This window comes from Peromyscus maniculatus, chromosome 3, assembly GCF_049852395.1.
Source record: "Peromyscus maniculatus bairdii isolate BWxNUB_F1_BW_parent chromosome 3, HU_Pman_BW_mat_3.1, whole genome shotgun sequence".
In the NCBI taxonomy this organism is placed as follows: domain Eukaryota; kingdom Metazoa; phylum Chordata; class Mammalia; order Rodentia; family Cricetidae; genus Peromyscus; species Peromyscus maniculatus.
The window spans coordinates 20,185,858-20,208,019 of NC_134854.1; the positions used below are offsets into that span (position 1 = coordinate 20,185,858).

At 43.7% G+C, this 22,162-nt stretch overlaps 1 protein-coding gene across 2 annotated transcripts in view; it reads left to right on the forward strand.

Moving 5' to 3' along the window:
• The window catches only part of Slc25a13 (solute carrier family 25 member 13), a 181,997-nt gene extending 170,338 nt beyond the window's left edge, over nt 1-11,659 (forward strand). For both annotated transcript variants that reach the window (XM_006986884.4, XM_006986883.4), the window contains exons 16-18: nt 9,974-10,132; nt 10,229-10,319; nt 10,549-11,659. In XM_006986884.4, the coding sequence (XP_006986946.1) occupies nt 9,974-10,132; nt 10,229-10,319; nt 10,549-10,735 (437 nt within the window). In that variant the 3' untranslated portion in view covers nt 10,736-11,659. The remainder of the gene's footprint in view (nt 1-9,973; nt 10,133-10,228; nt 10,320-10,548) is intronic.
• Nucleotides 11,660-22,162: the final 10,503 nt, after the last annotated feature.

A 22,162-nucleotide genomic window follows, 5' to 3' on the forward strand; every position in this document is an offset into this window, starting at 1 on the left:
AACTTAAACGTTTTTATTACAGTTATTCATGTGCTTTATGAAGATGTATATGTAGACAGATGCTATAGTCCACAGAGGTCGGAGGACAAGTGAGGGAGTCGGTGTACTCTTCCCTGTGTGGCTCTCGGGAACCACACTTGGGCTGTTAGTCTTGGTATAGTAAGTGTCTTTACCCCTGAGCCATCTCACCAGCCTTACTCAACTTCTTTGCTTTTTCCTACATGGATGGTTTTGATGGAGTTTCAGTGGAACTGTACCCGTGGTTTGCGTTTTGATCCTTCAGCATTGTTGACTACTGGAGGGTGATGATTAGTGGCATGTGTTGTGGTATCAGACTCCAAGGCTCAGATTCACTTCCCCATGTAGATCCCTAGGACCTACACAAGTCACTGACTCCCTCTTGACCTGCTTCTTCAAATCTGGGGATGACTGTTATAGCTTCACAAAAGAATTGTAGGATTAAATGGAATAATAGACAAAGATTTAAAGTAGTTGCCATCATGTTAGTATTTAGAAATGTTCAACTATAGTGATTTTATTGTGTATAATTTTTTTTTTTTTTTTTTTTTTTTTTTTTTTTTTTTTGAGACAGGGTTTCTCTGTGTAGCTTTGTGCCTTTCCTGGAACTCACTTGTTAGCCCAGGCTGGCCTCGAACTCAACAGAGATCCGCCTGGCTCTGCCTCCCGAGTGCTGGGATTAAAGGCGTGTGCCGCCACCGCCCGGCTTATTGTGTATAATTTTAAACTCCCTAAACGTAGTTTAAACAGCTGGATCGTATCCTTACTTTTCATTATAATTTTTTGAGATTATGATATAATTACATCACTTCCCTTGCTTCCCTTTTCTCCCTGCAGTCCTTCCTATGTCCCCATTGCGACCCTTCCTGTTCACATTCATGGCCTCTCTTTCTGTCATTGCTGTTGTTTGTGTGTGTGTGTGTGTGTGTGTGTGTGTGTGTGTGTGTGTGTGTGTGTGTGTGTGTGTTCTAAACATATAATTACGACCTGCTTGATCTATATAATGTTACTTGTACATATGTTTTTGGAGTTGACTATCTGGTATTGGAAAACCAGTTGGTGTGCTCTTTGGGGAGAAGTCTGTTTCTCCTGCTTTCAGCTTTCCTTAGGTGCCCCTGGGTTTTTTTACAGGGTTGAGGTCTCAAGCTTTCCCCTTCCTATTAATATGACTATGGCCATCATCCTTGCTTATTTAGTTCATGTTTAGGCAGCCATGTTCGTAAGACTTCCAGGAGACACAATCTTATAGCAGACTTTCTTTTCATCTGGCTCTTACAGTCTCTCTGTCCTTCTTCCACAAATACCCTGAGCCTTAAATACAGGGCTTGTGTGGTAGATCTGTCAGTTGGCGCTAGGCTTCATGACTCTACATTTTGATCAGTTGTGGTTTTCTGCAATGGTCTTTATCTGCTGCAAAGGCAAGTTTCCCTGATGAGGGGTGAGAACTACTTACCTGTGGATATAAGGACAAATACTTAGAATGTAGTTGGGGGTTATGCTCATTTGTAAACTGGCAGTTGTAGGTTCTCCTCCAACAGTTGTGACTTCACTAACCCTAAGTAGTTGGCTAGGTTTCCAGCACAGGGTGTGATTTCACTTCTTGTCGACTGGGCCCATGGTATGATTTCACGTCTTGTCGACTGGGCACACGGTGTGATTTTACTTCTTGTCAACTGGGCACAGGGTATGACTTCACTTCTTGTTGACTGGCCCCATGGTGTGATTTCACTTCTTTTTTTTTTTTTTTTTTTCGAGACAGGGTTTCTCTGTGTAGCTTTGCACCTTTTCCTGGAACTCACTTGGTAGCCCAGGCTAGTCTCGAACTCACAGAGATCCGCCTGGCTCTGCCTCCCGAGTGCTGGGATTAAAGGCGTGTGCCACCACTGCCCGGCTTGTGATTTCACTTCTTGTCGACTGGGCACAGGGTATGATTTCACTTCTTGTCAACTGGACACACGGTATGATTTCACTTCTTGTCGACTGGGCACATGGTGTGATTTCACTTCTAGTCCAGTTGGAGGGCACCAAGGTATGTGTGCCACTTTTGCACCCTGAGGGTTATGATGTTGTGCCAGTTGTTGTGGTTCAGAGACATCATAGTTGGGTAGAACTATTGGTTGGGTGCTGCTCTCCTTTCAAAGCTTGCATGGTGCCTTCTGGTGACTTGAAAGATGGTGCTCAGGGAAGAGTCTTTTGAATTAGATCCCAGCTCTGGTCCTCTCGGTCCTGTGTCTGAAGTGCATGGTATCTTCAGCAGTCGAAACTTAACTTTGGTACCAACAGTAGCCTATAGTGTTCTAGAAGACTCTTAGACAATACTGACCAACAACTCATAAGAGGGTATTTCATGCCTTGTGTTGAGATTCTTATCAGACAGTCTGTGGCTCTTGGGGGTGGCATCGTTAGCCGAGGTGGGAAAATTTCATTTAAATTATTTGTGAATATGTACATACAGACTTATATGCTACAGGTATTTTTTTTATTAAATAGATAGCTAATAGTGAATCCTTATGATGTTTTCAGATATCCTTATCATTTTACTTTCCTCCCTCCTCCTTCTGTGTTTATCTCCCTCTCTCTAAAGCCTCCCCGCAACCTTCTTTACTTCCCTAGTTTTTATGTACTCTCTTCTGAAGATTTGGAGTTACGAGCCTCAGATGAGAAAAAAGGTGTAATACATTGTCTCTCTTTGTCTGGGATACCTCACTCAATATGTTCTTTTCTAGTTCAGTCCATTTTCCTGCAGATTTCATAATGTCATATTTTTCTTTGCAGCTGAATAACATTCCATTGTATTAGGATTTTCTAGAGGAAAAGAACTTATAGAATGAATCTCTGTCTCTGTCTCTCTCTCTACACACACACACACACACACACACACACACACACACACACACATATATATATATGACTGGGCACAGGGTGTGATTTCACTTCTTGTCTATATATATATGTATATACACACACACACACACACACACACACACACACACACACACACACACACAAATGGAATTTATTGGAATGACATACAGGCTGCAGCCCAATTAATCAACAACAATGGCTGGCTATGAATGGAAAGTCCAAGAATCCCATAGTTACTTAATCCACAAGACTGGATGTCTCAGCTGGTCTTCAGTATATGTAGGAATCCCAAAGAAGTAGGCTCCAATGCCAGTGAAGGAATGTTTGTGTTAACAAGGCGAAGGAAAGCAGGCCAAGAGCAATAGCTTCCTTCTTCTATGTCCTTATATACATTTCCAGCAGAAGGTGTGGCCCAGATTAAAGGTGTGTCTTCTCTCTCAACATTGAAATCAAAGATGTGTGTCTTCCTACCTCAAAGGTCCATACTAGAAGTGGATTCACCCACTTCAAACCAAGCAAAAAAAATCTCACACAGATGTGCCCTCCATTTCCGGATTGTAGTTCATTCCAGATGTAGTCAAGCTGACAAACAATAATAGCCATAACATCCATTGTGTATATGTACCGCATTTTTATTATCTATTAGTCAGTTGAAGGATGCTTAGGTTGTTTCCATTTTCTAACTATGAAGAAAGCAGCAGGGAACATAGCTGAGTAAGGATCTGTTGAATAGGGTCTAGCTAGGTGAGTCCTCTTGATCCTTCCCTCCATACACTCTCCCCAGCCCCAAGTCTATCCCAATCCCACATCTAGTGCCCCAGCCAAGTCTGGCCATTCCTGCCTATGCTGCTACCAATCTCTAGGCTTCCGTCAGGACCCTCCCTGCCTGCCTCAGCCTACAAACTCCTCCCATGCTACATCCATCCTCCTCACCCAGCCAGATCCTACACATCTGTCTCCAGGGTCTAGCCTGGTAAGTTCACCTAATACTCCCCTTCTCATACCACCTTAACACCCACATCTATCCCCAAATTCCAAGCTTGAACTAGGACATGGTCCCTAACCCGGCACACCAGCCCAGTTCCCTGTGTCCAACTGACTTCATTCAACCTAAGCCACATCCAACCTCTAGGCCCAGCCCTAGCTGCACACTCCCTCTTATGTCCCAACTCACTCTGTCCATATTCAATAAGAGGAACTAACAGAAGAAGTCCACATGCTCAGATCTCAAGGCAAAATATATAAACAATATGAAAGATGAAGACAGCATCGCCTTCCACCCCCGAATCTACCAGTCCTATGAAAATGTCTGCCGATGAGAATTACCTTGATGAACTCCAGGACACAGAATTAAACAAAAACAACAACAACCAATCACAAATGTCATCAAAGAATTCCTGGAATTTAAAGAAGACACAAAGAAAAACAGCTTAGTAAACTTAAAGAAACTGAACTTTAAGAGAATAAATGCCTGAGTGATGCCCAAGAAAACACAAATGTACGACTCATGGAAATGAATATATCCAGGATTCTAAAATAGAATTCAGTAAAGAGATAGAATCATATCGTTCTTAATCATAGGTGCTTAGAACTGTCCAAACGACAGTTTGGATTTTATCAAAACAAAGCAGATCTTTAGGTGTAAAGATTTTCTCTGGTTGTAGATCTGTCCTTTTGAAGAAACAGATTCTAAGAACTGAGTTTGCTGGTGGAAAGTGTGATTGTTTTAACATGAAGCTACATTAGTCTTGAAATTCTGGAGGCATCACCAGCCTTATGCTGGTATTTTAGCCCCATAGCCATCCTATTGTCTGAGTACTCACCTGGTGTCTTAGTTAGGGGTTCTATTGCTGTGCTGAAATACCATGACCAAAAGCAACTTGGGGAAGAAACGATTCATTTGGTTTACACTTCCCCATCACTGTTCATCATTGAAGCAAGTCTGGACAGGGACTCAAACAGGGCAGGAACCTGTTGGCAGGAGCTGATGCAGAGGCCATGGAAGAGTGTTGTTATTGGATTGCTCCCCAAGGCTTGCTCAGCTTGCTTTGTTATAGAAACCAGGACCTCCAGCCCAGGGGTAGTCCCACCCACAATGGGCTGGGCCCTCCTCCATCAATCACTAATAGGCATGCCTATGCCCAGTCGTATGGAGGCATTTTCTCAACTGAGGTTCCCTCCTCTCAGATGACTATAGCTTGTGTCAGGTTGACAGAAAACCAGCCAGCACATCTGGGATGCCTTTAGTACTACCCCAGAGCTTCTCAGATCTAAACAAGAACTTAATGTTTCTTCTTGGGTGTGGATCAGGAGCAGGTTTTTTTGTTGTTGTTTTGTTTTGTTTTTGTTTGTTTGTTTGTTTTTGTGGACCTGTGGTTCAAAGTGTGTTACACAACCCTAAGAGGGAAGTGACTGCTTACACAGATTTGATAATTGAATAATTCAATTCTGAGAACCTTGAGAATAAAACATAGTGGAGACAGATCGGGGTAATGAAGTGCGCATACTCATCCAATTCTTCCAGACTGTCTCAAACTGCTAGAAACTACACATTAAAAAGAGCAACATCAGCACTCAGTACTAGGAAGCAACCAGCCTGAGTCTGAAATTGATGATGCTACAGGCCAAAGCCCTGGCAGGAAAAAACTATTGATAATGTAAAAGCCAAAGTGGAGACTCTCAACCTCTGAGTGAACAGTAGAATGCCTTAGGTATGCGAAAAGAAGTAAGTGAGAGAGCTGCATTTCTGGACACACAGCCACCTTAGCCATGTCACTAGAGCTTCAAGCAACATTTGTCCACAAGTTGAAACCTCAGAATTGTAATGCAGAGACTGAGCCATTGGCCTGGACACAGCCTGTGTAGAACTGACGGAAAGCAGGGCAGGGCTTAAGTGCATGCCGAACCTTAACCACAGGTGCAGCGAAGCATAAATTAACAGCTCTTTCCCAGGGGAGTAGAAAATAAATTATTCTCACTGCACAGTTCAGCTTTCTACACATCAGCATTTGGGAAAGGTTCAGCCCTGCCAGCCTGCCTTAGCCCCCTCAGCATGAAGGAGTCTCCTTTCCAAAACAGAGAGCTGGGGGGGGAAGCAGGTCTGGAGTATGGCAGGTGCCACCCACGGCCAAATTCCGTGGCTGCTGAGCGCACCGTTTCGCTCTGAGTATCAGCAGACAGCCAGGCATCCTCGGACAGGAAGGGAGAGCAAGGAAAGCGAACTGAAAAATGGTGGAGAAAACGGTAATTTAGGGACCAGAGGGAACTTGCAAGAACTGTAGTTAGGAAGCCTGGAGGGGATTCTTTGTGTCTTCTTTTTATTTTTAAATAAAAGTAAGTACACAGGAAGTTGTAAAAACCAATATAGTGATATTCCACGTACTCTTCCTAGGAACCTTGTATCTTTCATAACTATCATACAAGGTCAAAATCAGGAAATTGACTTGCTGTAACACACATGAAGTTCTGTGGCATTTGAAATTTACTTTATGTGTTTATTGGTGGTGTTGAGGCTGGACCCAAGGTCTAACGCATTGATTACATGGTTTATTATTTTGAGACAGCTTCGCATTAGGATGAGCAAGACTGACCTTGCACTTACTTTGTAGCCAGAATTGACTTTGGGTGGGTTTTGTTTTTTAATTAACAAAATGATTGTCAGAATTAAAGATCCATATGGTTCTGAATGATAAAACAGATCTGACCGAAGAAAACCAAGCGAGGCCTCATGTAGTACTGCTCATCCATGACCCCACCACTCAGGAGGATGAGGCAGAAGAATTAAGAGTTTGAGGACAGCCTGGGTGCCACAGGAAGAACCTGCCTTGAGAAAAGAGTAAGGAAAAGGAGAAAAAGTTCGACATTTGGGAAATAAAGACATGGTAGGGACAGCAGTGTAGGATGTGGGACAGAATTCCGGAGGTGGGAACTACGAACACTGAAGAGGCATGTCGGTCTGCTACCTCAAAAGAGGTTCCCTGGATGTCAGGGTTAGGAGAGGAGGACAACCAACAAGAAGTGACTAGTAGAAGATGGGTTTTTCATCTGCAATGCAATACCTTCCAGTTGCCCAGGAGATGAAGTCTGGAACCACAGTCATGTTCTCAGGCTCATAGCATCCAGGGGGAGGATGAAGCCTGTATCTCCTCTGCTTGCAAGGCTCCCTTTTCTGCAGCCAAACGAGGAGAGGATTTAAGAAGAACAATGTGGGATACTCCAAGCAGCATTGACAGAAAAGTTGTAGCTGTAAGCCACTCAAAATTATCGCTGACTCAGATGTTTGTATTTATTATGCAAGAAGAGCTGTTGGGAGACACATGAAGGAAAGAAAAGGCCAGAGCGAAAGTAGACTATCCTCCTCAATTTGCTGGAAGAGGACGTGTGTGTTAGAGGCACAGGCGTGCGTGTTAGAGGCACAGCCGTGCCGTAGATATTTGTTGGCCACGGCTGTGTCACAGTTATTATATTTATTGAGATATTTGATCTCCAGATCAAAAGGGAAGTAACAGGAAGTGGAAGAGACAGAAAACACATAGGACATGAGGAACAAGTCCAGTAGCCATCGCCAACGGAAGTGGATCCAGTGTCTTAAGTGAAAACAAACACTTTCATTTCAGTTTTAAAAGAAAATCTAGTCATCTTCCATTGGACAGTATCAACCAGCCTTTGTGAATTATCAATGCAACATGCCTCTTACAATCTCAGCTTGGAAATATAAACAGAACATGAGATTTTTCTCCTTCTTAATGAGTAACTTTATTACATTGCTGTCAATAGCAGGTTGATCATATCGATAGCAACCAAGAAGTGGAATTTAGAATATATTGGCCTTGACCCAAAAGAAATATGTATTCACTTTTTAAACCTTAAATGGAGAAACACAAAATATTGTATTAATGCTAATATAATACTTATGAAAATTAATGTCTTTGTCCCCAAAGCTGTCTGGATTCACCAAGTCACATTTTCTTTTTGCTATCGGTGATCTTCTGTAGTTCCTGGCTCCCTGGAAACCTCAGTTGTTTTTATTGGCTGCTGAACACTGGTGTCATTTTTCTTGCTAAGGTGGTGGATGGCCCAGAGCTATGCATGTGTGAGTCTTATTGATAGACTGCAATCTTCCTGTGGAGGACACAGAAGATACTTTCCTGTCTTCTGGATATCTCCTCTTCTTCCACACCCAGGCCATTTCATCCACGTGACTTCATGCTTTTGAAAGCAGAGAATGACCAGGCAAATGGACTCAGAGTCTTTGCCCACTCAGTTATCTGGTGGCCAAGCCCTTTGCAGGACCTGTGGCTGGCCTGGCCAAGTTCTAGAGTAGCTAAACCCAGTTCTCCGGGTTTACCGTCAACCCCACCTTAGAAGTCTCCACGGCGATGTCTGGAGTGGCTCCTAGACTCTAGACTTCATCCATTAGGGACTGTGGGGGCTACAGGTAGACATGGCTAAGCGTGTGTTTGGGTTGTAGGGTTTCTAGGGCATGTGCGCACGTGTAAGCACACAAGCGCACACACAGAGCCTAATCTGCTTTGCCAGACAACTTATTAAGTAGGTTATGTGTTTCTTTTAGCATTTTCAGTCAGGTGTTTTTATTCCCATTGCAACTCTTCTTCATACTCTCTTCTTCTCCATTACTTCTCTCGTGACCAGGAAATGTTTATGGAAAGCACCGGAATGGAAAAAGAACATTTCCCCGATTATCACCCCTGTGTCTTTCACAGCTCCACATGATCATACCTGCAATGTGGTTAGGAAGATTTTATTTCATGTCTAGAGGAGACTCCCTGCTAAACTCCCCTAAACCAGGAAGGGAAGCAAAATGGGTACTGTGCATACAGTGGGCTTCTAAGCTTTGTGTGTGTGTGTGTGTGTGTGTGTGTGTGTGTGTTCCCTTTCATCATGTCAGAGGATAAATTCCTGGCTCAAAATGACAGTAATCCCTCCAAGCTAATAGGAAGCCCAGTGCGATTTCTTAGATGAACACTGGGTAGAAAGTGCGCTTTTCACATGTAAAACTGCAGAGAGTTTTGTAGCGACCGTTTCTCAGAATCAGAGTCACAGGAGTAGAGTGGAGCTGCAAGAGGAAGAAGAGACTCTGCTTTTCTGGTAGAAAGGGGAGCATGGAGACACAGCTACCACCACCCCCAGCTCACACTGCGACTTTAAAACTGTCTGTTGAAGGATGAGATGGAGTTCTAAGCCAGACCATGTTGGTTTGGACAGAAATCCTTACAGAATTATTAAGCCTTAAAAAAAGCAAAGGAGATTTATGCATCTGCATCTGACCAGTTTGGTTTGGAATAGGTTCATAATGGAAAAGTAATAAAACCATAAGAGACAGTGTTTTCTGAATAGTCTCCCTTTTAAAAACTCTAAACATGGGCTGCCCCATTTTTGGATAAAAACAACTGTAGAAAGTTTTCCCGTTGGTAATTTGGGGAGGGATTTTGTTGTTGTTGTTGTTGTTGTTCCTTTCTTACTGATTACCAGACAGTATAAATTGTAAGCCTTCTGTTACAATTTTCTAGCTCCATCAGCTTAGGGAGAAGGAGGGATCGGTGTGAGCGTCACACAGAGCTCATGGTGTTTGCTTTGCTATCGTTACAGCCTGGGGAGAGAGGTTAGGGTTTTGGAGTGCAGGGTGGCTGGATATGTGAGAGAAGGCAGCCTCCTGTGACTGCCAGCAGCCAGGAAACCATGAAGAGGAAATACATAATAAGCTTCACCTCTGAAAAATCAGACCTAATAACTTTGTGAGGTTCTGATTTCAACAGGAAAGCAAAAAAAAATTTTTTTGAAAACCACTTTCTCTGTTTGTTCTCAACCACTTGAAATAGTGTTACGGATAAATAATTGCTTAAAAATATTTGTGTATTTAAGAATAGAAACAACAAACGAAGGGAGGAGGGGGCGGTGGACACTCGCAGACAGTACCGGCATGCCGTGCTTTCCAGAGGACAGCAAAATGGGCATTTCATTATAGGGGCTTCTCACCTTTCTTTCCATGGCCAGCAGTTCAAAGCACAGTTATTTTTATATAGTGAGAATGTGAGTGGACTGAGATGGTACTGTGTGGTCTCGCCTGCAGGTATGCCGGCAGCATCTTTAGTGACCCCTGCTGATGTTATCAAGACTAGATTACAGGTGGCTGCCCGGGCTGGCCAGACCACTTACACCGGTGTGATGGACTGCTTCAGAAAGATCCTTCGGGAAGAAGGCCCAAAAGCCTTGTGGAAAGGAGCTGCTGGTACGGAAGTAATTGGTTCTTAACTAACCTTTGGGTATCAGGTAAATTTTTTAAAAATCTAATGGTGTCTGTTATTTCTTTCCATCTTTGTCATAGCTCGTGTGTTCCGGTCCTCGCCACAGTTTGGGGTCACCTTGCTGACTTATGAATTGCTACAGCGATGGTTCTATGTCGATTTTGGAGGAGTGTAAGTGTCATGGTGAATGCATTGCTAAATTCCTGCCTCCTCTAATGCTCAGTTCCCATTGAGAAAAGCCCACAAAGCTCTCTGGATCCTGTGATAGTGTCCGCAAGGTCATCTCAAAGGGAGCATGCAGTTGACTAGAATCCAATTTTTGCTTCTTGTTGCATGGTTTTATTGGTTTCTACTGGGATTTTTAAAACACTCAGTTGATTCGGATTTACTCTTTTCCTAGGAAGCCCGTGGGATCCGAGCCAGTTCCTAAATCCCGGATTACTCTGCCTGCTCCCAATCCTGACCATGTGGGGGGCTATAAACTGGCAGTTGCAACATTTGCAGGCATTGAAAACAAGTTTGGACTTTACCTACCTCTCTTTAAGCCATCGACATCTACCTCAGACGTGACTGGTGCGGGCCCGTAGGAGGACTGACCTGGATCTGGCTGTAAAATGGTCGGAACTGCAGAGTCCCATCTCGGACTGAAGCATGGCCTCACCCCTTCTGCATCTGTCTCATTTAAATTCAGGTCAAGGCTTTTTATATGAAATGCAATCATTCATTTTCTGGATGTTTTTGTACCAAGATCATGTGGAATTATTCCTAATTATTCTTTGGCACTCTGCCCACAAACCTGTGTTTGTGTCTTTTATATACCGGGGTTTGGTCAACACTAACTTGCTCTCAATTAAGTCTGAAGGAAAATGATGGAGGTCTCCTACCTGAATGATAGTCTACTGAAAGGCAGCTGTGGTTCCTATTGCAGAGTGCTAAGGATGTTTAAAGGGGTAGAAAGCTGGGTATATATTTATAAAAATGAAAAACACTGGAAGGAAAAAAAACCAATACCCAGCCTGGACTCAAATTTTAAACATGCACAAATTTGGCCTCTGGATTATATTATGAAGGTTTTATGTGAAACATGTTTTTTCGTAATGAAAGCCACATTGAGGATGTTTAGTAATCATATTCTCTTACTCGTACCAAGTCTACTAGGGAAAAGTTTTGAATGTTAAGGAAGTGCTTTTGGCATTTTTATTATAGAGACAGAAGAAACTGAGACACAATTCTACTCCTGAGCGTGCTGATTTGGGATAAATACTTACATGATGAACACATGCTGATTACTGCCAATTTTAACAGACACTGTAAGAATAATGCCCACCCCCTTGTGCTGGTACCAGCCTAATCCCACCCCCATAGTTGGCACCCATTTGCCTTTAAAATCACTTTATCTTGAATCACGTCAGACAAATATACTCTACGTTTTTATTTAATTTGGGGTGCCTTGTATCATGGTCAGAGGTTTGTGTGCTTGTGAAGGGGAAAATAAACTATTTTCAAAGCTACTGATTGCTTGCTCTTGTGTATTTCCATGATGGATGGCAACCATGATTGTCATGAATGGATTCGTCCTCATGCCATGTTTAAGGATATCCTGTTCCTCCTGGAGTTAGCTCTCAAAGTAATGTGTGAGCTCATTTTCATGGTGTAGAATGAGTAGGAGAACATGTGTCTCACTCTAGGAGGGAAAGAACTACTGAACTGATATCTCACCCTGGTCATCTTTAATACTTAAAGATAATTTGTGTGTCTGGAAAACATGTGCTTAGGTGGCTATGTTTATCTGTAAGTACTTAAGTGTGAATACACATGTGTGCATGTATATATGGAAACCAGAGTTCAGGACTGGATGCCTTCCTTGCTCACTCTCCATCTTAATTATTGAGAGAGGGTCTCTCATGGAATTAGAGCTCAACAATTTGGCTACCTACCTGGCCAATGAACTCTAGGGATCCACATGTCCCCATATACACAAACATACCACGTGTTCTTGGATAACATGTGAGTGCCTCCAGTCGTGGATTTTTATGTGTCTGATGGATCCAAACTCAGGTCCTCATACTTGGACAGCAGGCACTTTACTGGTGGGTCCATCCCCTTAGAGCCCCACGTGGTACAATTTCTTATCATGATGACTAAAGTAATATAAAGCTTCGATGGAAGTTGGACATAAGAACTAGGGTGTACAATGACAACCAATGTTGGAGAGGATGTGGAGCAAAGGGAACACTCCTCCACTGTTGGTGGGAATGTAAACTTGTACAACCACTGTGGAAATCAGTATGGCGGTTTCTCAGAAAATTAGGAATCGAACTACCTCAAGACCCAGCCATCCCACTCTTGGGCATATACCCAAAGAATGCTGATACATACCATAAAGATACATGCTCAGCTATGTTCATAGCAGCACTATTTGTAATAGCCAGAACCTGGAAACAACCTAGATGCCCTTCAACGGAAGAATGGATGAAAAAAATGTGGTACATATACACAATGGAGTACTACTCAGCAGAGAAAAACAATGAAAGCATGAAATTTGCAGGCAAATGGATGGAACTAGAAAAAATCATCCTGAGTGAGGTAACCCAAACCCAGAAAGACAGTTATGGTATGTACTCACTCATTGGTGGATTCTAGATATAAAATGAACAATCAGACCACAACCCATAGAACCATAGAGGCTATATATATAGCATGGAGGTCCCTAGGATGACTGTGGCATATAATCAATTTCAGTTTTACTCAATTATTGAAAAAAAATAGCCAAATGAATGGAAACACATGAACTATGAACCAAAGGCTGAGGGGCTCCCAGCTGGATCAGGCCCTCTGAATAGGTGAGACAGTTGATTGGCTTGATCAGTTTGGGAGGCATCTAGGCAGTGGGACCAAGTCCTGTGCTCATTCCATGAGTTGGCTGTTTGAAACCAGGAACTTATGCAGGGACACTTGGCTTAGTCTGGGAGGAAGGGACTGGACCTCCCTGGACTGAGTCTACCAAGTTGATCACAGTCCTCGGGGGAGGACTTGTCCTGGAGGAGGTGGGAATGGAGGGTGGGCTGGGGGTAAGGGGAGGGCGTGGGAGGGGGGAGAATAGGGGAACCCATGGCTGATATGTAGAACTGAATGGTATTGTAAAATAAAAAATATATATCACAAAAAAAAAAAAAAGAACTAGGGTGTAATGATACTTGTACTGTAATTTTCTACCAAGTTATACCAGACTCGTATTTTGCTGTAGCTAACCAACCCCTGAAATTTGCCTTCTTGTGCTGATTTTGGAAAAGAAGTTAATCTTGAAAAGAATTTGTGGTTACCTTCAACAGCAGTCTTCTCCCAAAGATGATATTGATTGAGCTATTGAGGTGTGTATGAACAGTCTTAGTCTCTGAAGGCCCCCATCCCTGTTCCTACAGGCTGACACACAAAGTGATATTCAAGTTGGAGAGTCAACATCATAAGTTATTTGTACACCTGTTACAGATGTGGATCTTTACCAGAAATAGGGCATGTGTACATGTGACTCCTTCCACGTCTGTTTGACCAAACAAAGGCGTCATTTCCATCACATGATTTGATACCTACATATCGCCCTCAAAGATTAGTACCAGTGTGAGGATGCTATAAAACACTGAGCTCCAGCTTTGGCCTTTGGAGTGTGGAGGAAAGCCTCTGAGTTCTTACATTCCCTTTTGACACTTGCTAGAAATTTTATAGAAGATCACATTTTTCGTGGAAGAAAAACACTGACCTAGGTCTCATAAAAAGTACACAGTCCACCCATTTCTTTACGAGCTGTCGGTCTTGATGGGAGAGCGCCCTGGCTTTGCCTAGACTTATGTGGGGCTGAGGGTAATTCTGCACAGTGAAGAAGAAGAAACCAGAGGTCCAGAAGTCGGTGGAGATGGGACCACACTTCTTTGAAATCCTTGACTTTTTCTGTTTGAGAGGCAGTGGCTTGAGAGCCTTTGAAGGAGGCCTGCTTTCCATGACTTCTGCTCAGTGGGTGGCATGCCTGTGACGGCCCAGAATTGGACTGCAATCACCATGTAGGGAAAACCACGTGAAATTTGTTCTGGGTTTTTCTTCTCCCCAAAGTGACAGCACAACATGTCTGGAGCGGCGTGGCTGCTGTCATTGTTTGCAGACGGTCCCTGGACTGTGTCCCTCTGTAAGGCTGAGGCACTGTAGGCATCTCACTCCTGGGTGCTTTCTTGCCTCCTGCCCAGGGGAACCAGGCTCCCCTAGTGTAGAGCCCTGGAGCCTTTGGGCTCTGCTCTTGGCCCACCTCATGATTACTTGGGAGGTGGGAGACAGGCCTAATTTTCGTAGCAGCCTTTTTAATTTTTTTCCAAGGAGAGGAAAAAATGTGAAGCTGACCACAAAGGGAACACACTGATTCTTGGGTTCCAGTCGTGGCTGGGTTTCCTGAAGCTGGGTGGCGCGATGTCGCCAAGCCCCTGCTGTACCTCCTAACCCACAACCATTTGCCGAGCGAGCTCCCTGGGGTCGCCTTAATCCCAGCAGCCAGGGTCGCACAGGGAAAAATAAGAACTCTGGCACAGAAAAGAGTCATTTAAATGCTTATTGCATTTCAAGCCTCAGTTTTTACTTAGCTAAAATATTTAGCATTGCTGGAAAACAATGTTTAAGTCTTCGTGCTTATATGTTATTTAATGGTGTGGCCTGTGTAAACCTTGGGATGCTTACGTTTTGACAGTCTTCTGGAAATGTTTAGCAGCACATAACTCAGTGAGCAGGGAATAAAAACGGGGAGCAAATTGCGCTTGAAACCGTATGTAACCTCCTCGGACTGTGTGTTCAGAATGCACGGCATGTTGGGAAGCTTCGGGTGCAGGGGTGGGGTGGGGGGCTTCAGTGGTAACATTTGATGAGTCTGTGTTAGAGCCCAGTGTATCTGCCTTCCAATTAACCCTTCCCTCCGAGCCTTCCTGCGTCTCTGACCACAGCAGCCAGACGTGCAGGGATGAATTTGTACTCGTGCCACTGAGCAAAATCCCATTTTAAATTTCTGGGTAATCGAATGCTTTCAGGATGTGGATTTTTCCACAGCTTTCTAAAATGTTCTTTCCACAAGCATCTTCCACAAAGGGGTGTGTGCCTTTTGTTTTACCTTTGGTGGCGGGGGGTGGGGGGGTGGGGGTGGCAATCTTCTCCCATGGATTCAACCTTTGGAATTAGGAAGTCAAGATGTGCTCACAAAATTGCCCGCTTCTTCTTCATGTCTCGGACAGCAGCACCCTCACTTGTGTTTGCCTGAACAGTGGCCTCCTCTCCCTTGAAACCTGACAGGGTTCTCTAAGGGAGGGGCTGTTCCGAATCTTGTACACTTTCAGTTCCCATTGTGAAGTTATGTGTGCATGAATAGTCAGATTGATGGATTTTTGATAAATGTATTTTCCTCCACTGTGTCTCTCTTTTGTTGTTGTTGGTGGTCTTGGTGGTTTTTATGATACTGAAGACTTACCCTCCAGGGCCTTGGACAAGATGTTCCATTACAGAGCTGCATCCGCCCGCAGCCCTTTCTGCGTTTTTATTTTGAATCAGGTCCTTCCCAAGTTGGCCTGGAAGTTTTGATCTGTCTGCCGCTCTCAGCCACCCAAATAACTGGGAATACAAGCTTGTCCCATCAGGCTGGGGACACAGGCTGCTGCCGTCAGCCTGGGGATTCAGGCTTGTGCCATCAAGCTAGCTACCACTGCCTTTCACAGGCCTTTTCTGCTGCTAGAGTGAAAACTAGAAATAAAGACCAATTGACACACCCCTGCATACCAAACACTTCCTTTAGACATCATAGGCCAATCTTTTATCAAATCAACATAACTGTAATTTTAATTATTAGTAACTTGTTGCTGTGAGTCCGGAAGCATTGCATAAATTCAAAGATGGATGTGAATTCCCTGGTCATGGTGAACACTAAACTGTTGTTTTAAAAATCATCTCCCCTAAGCTGAGTGTTACCTTGGGCTTGAGATGGGTGTTTTCTTATTCTTGAGTAAGTATTCAGAGCTTGCTTTCTGTTTCTCAAATCTCTTGGAAGCTGCTGCGAATAGTGGGTTTGTTTCCAGAAAGGTTTGTTTTTAGCTAATGCATTAATTGACTGAGAAGCAGCCAAATGGAGCACTGCTTTCATCTGCTGGGGGACCTAATAAAATAACGGAGTTTGCTTTGAGACGCTGGGCTGTTAAAGGGGTTTGGCTTAAGACAAAACCACAGTCCCCTTGAACAACTCTTGGGGGGAAATTAGGAAGACACAGGAATTGTGCCTGTCTGAGGCTGACTTCTGGGTCACAAACACGCCTCCCTTCGCTCTAATCTGGCCACCAAGGCTCTGCTGCTCATAGCTGCTTCAGCATGATGCTCTTCAAGGGTGATTCGTGGGGTTTTGTTTTTGTTTTTGTTTTGCAGTGGAGCAGTTACTAAGGTGATTTTAAAGTTGACCTAAATTCTTAAAACAGGCTTGTACAGTAAGGTAGAGAAAAGCAGTCCAGAGTAAAGCAATAAAAGGCACTAGAGGCATATATATATATGTGTGTGTGTGTGTGTGTGTGTGTGTGTGTGTGTGTGTGTGTGTGTGTGTATCCCATGGTTCTGCCCTACGTTGCTGACGTCAGCTCCTGCTGAAGTCCTCTCCCAAACACTGCCCTCTGAGGACAGAGTTCTCTGGTCTGTAAGGACCCGTTAAACAGGGGCTGTCACATGCCAGACATGGTCTTAGTAAGCCACCCCTGGTCCTTGAAGAGGTAGTATCCTTTTCTCCATGTTAAAAATGAGACCAAGACTCTCAGTAAGTTTCTGGCTCACAGTACTTAGGCCCCACAGTGTTGGAGCTCCAGTTTGAATCCGGTTTCTAGCAGCCTGCCCTCCGCTAGGAAGGTTTCGAGGTAAAACTCAATGCAGAAAGTTCTTAGGACATGCATGTGGTGGTAATCTAATTGTACTGAAATATTTTTTTGATTGTATGTTAATAAATAAAGTTGTCTGGGGGTCAGAGCTATTAGAGCCATAGCAAGAGTGTGGCGGTGGTGGCACACGCCTTTAATCCCATAGATATCTGTGTGTTCAGGGTCAGAGCTATTAGAGCCATAGCAAGAGTGTGGCGGTGGTGGCACACGCTTTTAATCCCATAAGATCTCTGTGTGTTCAGGGATACAGTCAGCATTGGAGACATATGCCTTTAAGACCTAGGGGGCTGTACATTCAGACAGTGACGAGGCAGTCACGTGTTGGGTTTACAACCAATGAGAAGGCAGAACATCATTCTATAAAAAAACGAACCGACAGGAAGTAGGTCTCTTTTCGCGAAGCTGGGACAGCAGGAGGAAGGGTGAGATTTTAGCTCTGAGCTCTGACTTCTCGGCTTTCTCTTTTGCATTGTTTCTGTGTTTCTTATTTAATAAGACGGTTGGTTACATCTACACATGCACCCAGATTTCTGGTGGTAGAGTAATGGGGAAGCCTGATCTCCAGTTGTTTACCTTACCAAGTACATTTGCTACCTCAAAGAATTTCAGGGCTTGAGGACCAGGTAAATTCTGAACCAGCCTTTTGAGGGGCCTCTTAAACAAGTTTACAGCCTAGTAAAGTCAGTAAAGAGGACTGAGGTAAACGTGAAGCATTTGTACCACAGGAGTAAAATTGGAAGGTAGTGTGGAAAAAGCAGAGGTAAGTTTGCAAACTGTTACAATGCAACATGATACGAAGCCAACGGAACTGGAGCATCTTCAAAATCTCTAATTAGAAAATGTCATTCTCTGACAAGGGTTGGAAATAATGGAAAACCAAGTTAAAAGTAAATACCCATGGATACTTAGCCTCCTAAAAGTAAATACCTATGAATACGTGTCTGGAGAGAAGAAAGGACCTTTGCAGAACATGGGAGTTGCTGGAATGACTTTGGTCATGAAATTCTCATCACCATGAATGGCAGGAAAGTCATACTGTATTCTCAACAGGCTTCTTCCTACCCCCTAAATTAAAGAAGGCACCTACCATCTCTCCTGTCTCCTCCATTCTTACATAAACACGAGCAAGTTACCAACTACGCCAAAAATTTGCAGTATTTTCTTGTTGGGCAAAAAATATGTATATTTTTTTTTTTACATTAAAGTGTCATATTTTCACTCCTTGAGAGTGTGGTGTGTTCAGACTGTGCACTTCTGAAGCAGGATTTTGCCACCTGAGTTCTACATGATGTGGTGTGTGCTATTAATCTGAGATGTCCTTATATGTTTTATAGCTGTGTGCTGCCACGTGGGTGCTGGGAACGAACCCAGGTCCTCAAGTCAGTGCTCTTAACCGCCAAGCCGTCCCTCCAGCCTTTAAGAGTCTGCTTTTTGTGACAAGGCTTGTCATTTGGGCTGGTCGCAGTGTTATATACTAGGCTGATACTCTGTTTTTATAAAATCAGAAAGACAGGAGGTGAAGGAAGAAGAGGAGAAGCCAGCAGCAGGCTTCTTTTTTTCTGCAGAGAGAAGTGGAGCCAGTGTTTCCTGAGTTTTATTACCATGGGGTCCAGCTTTCATGTTCAGTTCAGGGCTCTGTCCTACCCTGCCGAGCACTGAGTGCCCCTTTCTCCCTAACTGAAGAAACAGGTCGAGCTTAACCTGGAGCTTCAAGCTACCCTTTACCCACTTCGGAAGTCTGTAATCTCTTTTTCCTTTGTCTTTAGTCTGCCAGTGAGTGTGGACCCACAGAGGCCCTCATGTTCCTCTCTTTGAAGTTAAGGCTGACATTCTTTCCTTTCACTCAGGTTAGGAAGGGCCTTAATAACTACATTCTAATCCTCTCTATACATAGCTGGCTAATTTATGATGATGACACTTGGCATCAGTATGACCTCGTTGATAGCCTCCGCTTTGAATCTGCAAAGCGTTTGAATAATTTTTAATCCTATAGCAATGAGTTCTCAATGTCTCCAACATCAAGTAGATCAGCTTTGGCTTCTGTGAGACATTGATCTTTTTTTTCACTTTTCTGCTTTGAAACTTAAATCTTATGGCAGTTTTTGCTTCTGGCCATAAGGGAACAGTTGGGAAGACCAGAACTGTATCAGAACTATATGATGGAGTGTTCTTCAAACAGCTGGTGTGTAGCAAAGAAAGGGACTGTGAGTATGAGGAGGGAAGGAGCCAAAGACATCGATGCCTCCGCTTGTCACCTGAGGCAGTTTCCATCCACTGTGCAAAGTAGGAGACTCCAGAGACCCCAGCCGTGTCCCCAGATTGAACATTGAGAAGTCAGAGACTGAGTTAGGTAGGGGTTGTAGGACAAAGAAGCAATTAGAAGGAACTGATCCTAGAGGCAGCAGTGGCCATTACAGAGGTGTCTCCGGCTTCGGGTGAAGTACCAATCCAGCCATCTGTAAAAAGAACCTTTGCAAGACTAAGGAGGAAATACCTGAAGCTGAGAATGAATGAAGACTCTGGAGCTTCCTGGGGAGAAAGAATTTCTGCTCTGAAAGCCACAGGAAGGTCTTCAGCCTACGCAGCCCACCAAGTAGAGTCCTCTGAAGAGTGTCCGATAAGCAGGGAAACTAGGCTGCTGGCAGTGTTGGACTGCTTGGAGTAAAACCCCAAAGTGAGCCTCCCAGGGAGTTCACCGATTCCAAGTACTAACTGTCAGAACAGAAAGCCATACCAAAAAGAATAAAATAACTTTTAAAACCATAAAGACAAAAATGCCACAACAAAATGAAAAATTAAATAGAAAGCTCTCCACCCCTCCCCCCAAAAAAACAGTTGTGGAACTAGCATCAAAACCATTATAAATAATGTTGTCAAGGAAATAGAGGAATCTCGGGTGGGCAGAAGCCAGTGGTCTAAGATCCTCACTCCCTACACCCTCCACAAAACGTGTGTGTGTGTGTGTGTGTGTGTGTGTGTGTGTGTGTGTGTGTGTGCGTGCATGTGCGTGTGCGTGTGCATGCTTGTGCATTTCTGGTTGTGATTACAGGTACGTGTGTGTGGAGATCACTGGACAATCTTTTTTTTTTTTTTTTGAGACAGGGTTTCTCTGTGTAGCTTTGCACCTTTCCTGGGACTCACTTGGTAGCCCAGGCTGGCCTTGAACTCACAGAGATCCACCTGGCTCTGCCTCCCGAGTGCTGGGATTAAAGGTATGCACCACCACCGCCCAGCGATCACTGGACAATCTTGCTCACTCCATTTTGTTGTTCTGCTCTGCTATGCCAGGTTAGCTGACCTGTAAACTTACAAGGTTTCTCCTGTCACTGCTTCCTACCTCCCTGTAGAGTCCTGGAATCACGTACTACCTTGCCCAGCTTCCCCTGAGTTCTGGGGGTTCAAACTCACTTCCTCAACACTCATGCAATAGGCACTTTACCAAATGAGCCATCTCCCCAGCTTTGCCCAAGATAGTCCAAATACTGGAAGGAAGAAAAACAAATCTGTCAATGAAAGTTCCATTTCTGAATAAAAGTCATTCTTCAGAGATAAAGGAGAAATCCTGGCAACCCCACAGAAGCAAATGCAATAGCATGTGGCTAGCATCTATGCAAAATAACAAACACTAGAGAGAAGGAATCCTTAGGGCTGAAACGAGAGGACATTGACCCAGATAATATGAAAAGTAAAGGGTCAAGGGTTACCCTGCTCAGTACTTGACATGCACAAAGTCCTGGGTTCAATCCTTGTATGTCAGATAAATGTGTCAGTTTATCAAGAAAATATAACCTATGTACTTAGTAACATCTTCAAAGTACATAAATGAAAGTGGAAGAACAAAAAGATGAGGTAGACAGATTCAAAACCATGGTTTGGAAAACCCTGTCTTGAAACCCCCCCCCCCCAAAAAAAAAGACACACACACACACACACACACACACACACAAATCCAGCTCTCTTTGAGGATGGAGACATGGCTCAGGGGTTAAGAGTGCTGCCTGCACTTCCAGAGGTCTTGAGTTCAATTTCCCAGCATCCACATGGTGGCTCACAACCATCTATAATGAGATCTGGTGTCCTCTTCTGGCATGCAGGCATACTTGCATGCAGAACATTGTATATGTGATAAATAAATCTAAAAACAAACAAAACAAAACAAAACTCCATGAACATAACTGTTAAGAGTTGATGAATAAAACCAGACATGGTGGCACATACCTTTAATCCCAGCACCTGGAAAGCAGAGGTATGTGGGTCTCTCTAACTTAGAGGCTAACCTGTTTTGTGATGGGGGAATATCTTTCTGTATGCTGTGAAAATGTGTTGCTCTGATTGATTGATAAATAAAATGCTGATTAGCCAGTAGACAGGCAAGAAGTATAGGTGGGACAAGCAGACAAGGAGAATTCTGAGAAGAGAAAGGCTGAGTCAGGAAACATCAGACTGCTGTCCAGGGAGCAGCATGTAATGGCACACAAGTAAAGCCACCCAAAATGTGGCAACATATAGATTAACAGAAATGGCTGAGTTTAAGCACAAGAACTAGTCAGTAGTAAGCCTGAGCTAATGGCTGAGCAGTTTTAATTAATATAAGCCTCTGTGTGTTTACTTGGGTCTGAGCGGCTGAGGACTGGGTGGGACACAGGAAAACTTCAGCTACAGTTTTGCATACTTCCCTGAGTGCCAGGGAAGCCAGGGCTACATAGTGAGACCCTGTCTCCAAAACATAAGAGGAGGATGAATCTGGGCTGGAGAGATGACTTAGTGATTACAAGCACTTGCTGTTCTTGCAGAGGATCTCAGCTTGGTTCCCAGCACCCAAATTATGGCTCACAACCCTATGAAACTCCAGTTCTAGGGAGGTGTGGGTCTCTTCTGGCTTCTGTAGGTACCAGGTGTGCACATGGTACATACAGATCTATGTAGGCAAACACTCATGAAATAAAAATAAATATTGTAATAATCTTTAAAAACAAAAAAGTTGATGAATGAACCCTTAATGTTTGTGCATTTAGTTTATGCACTAAAATGTAAAAACCATACTTTTTTCATTTTAATTCTGTGATGAGGAGTGGCAGGTGT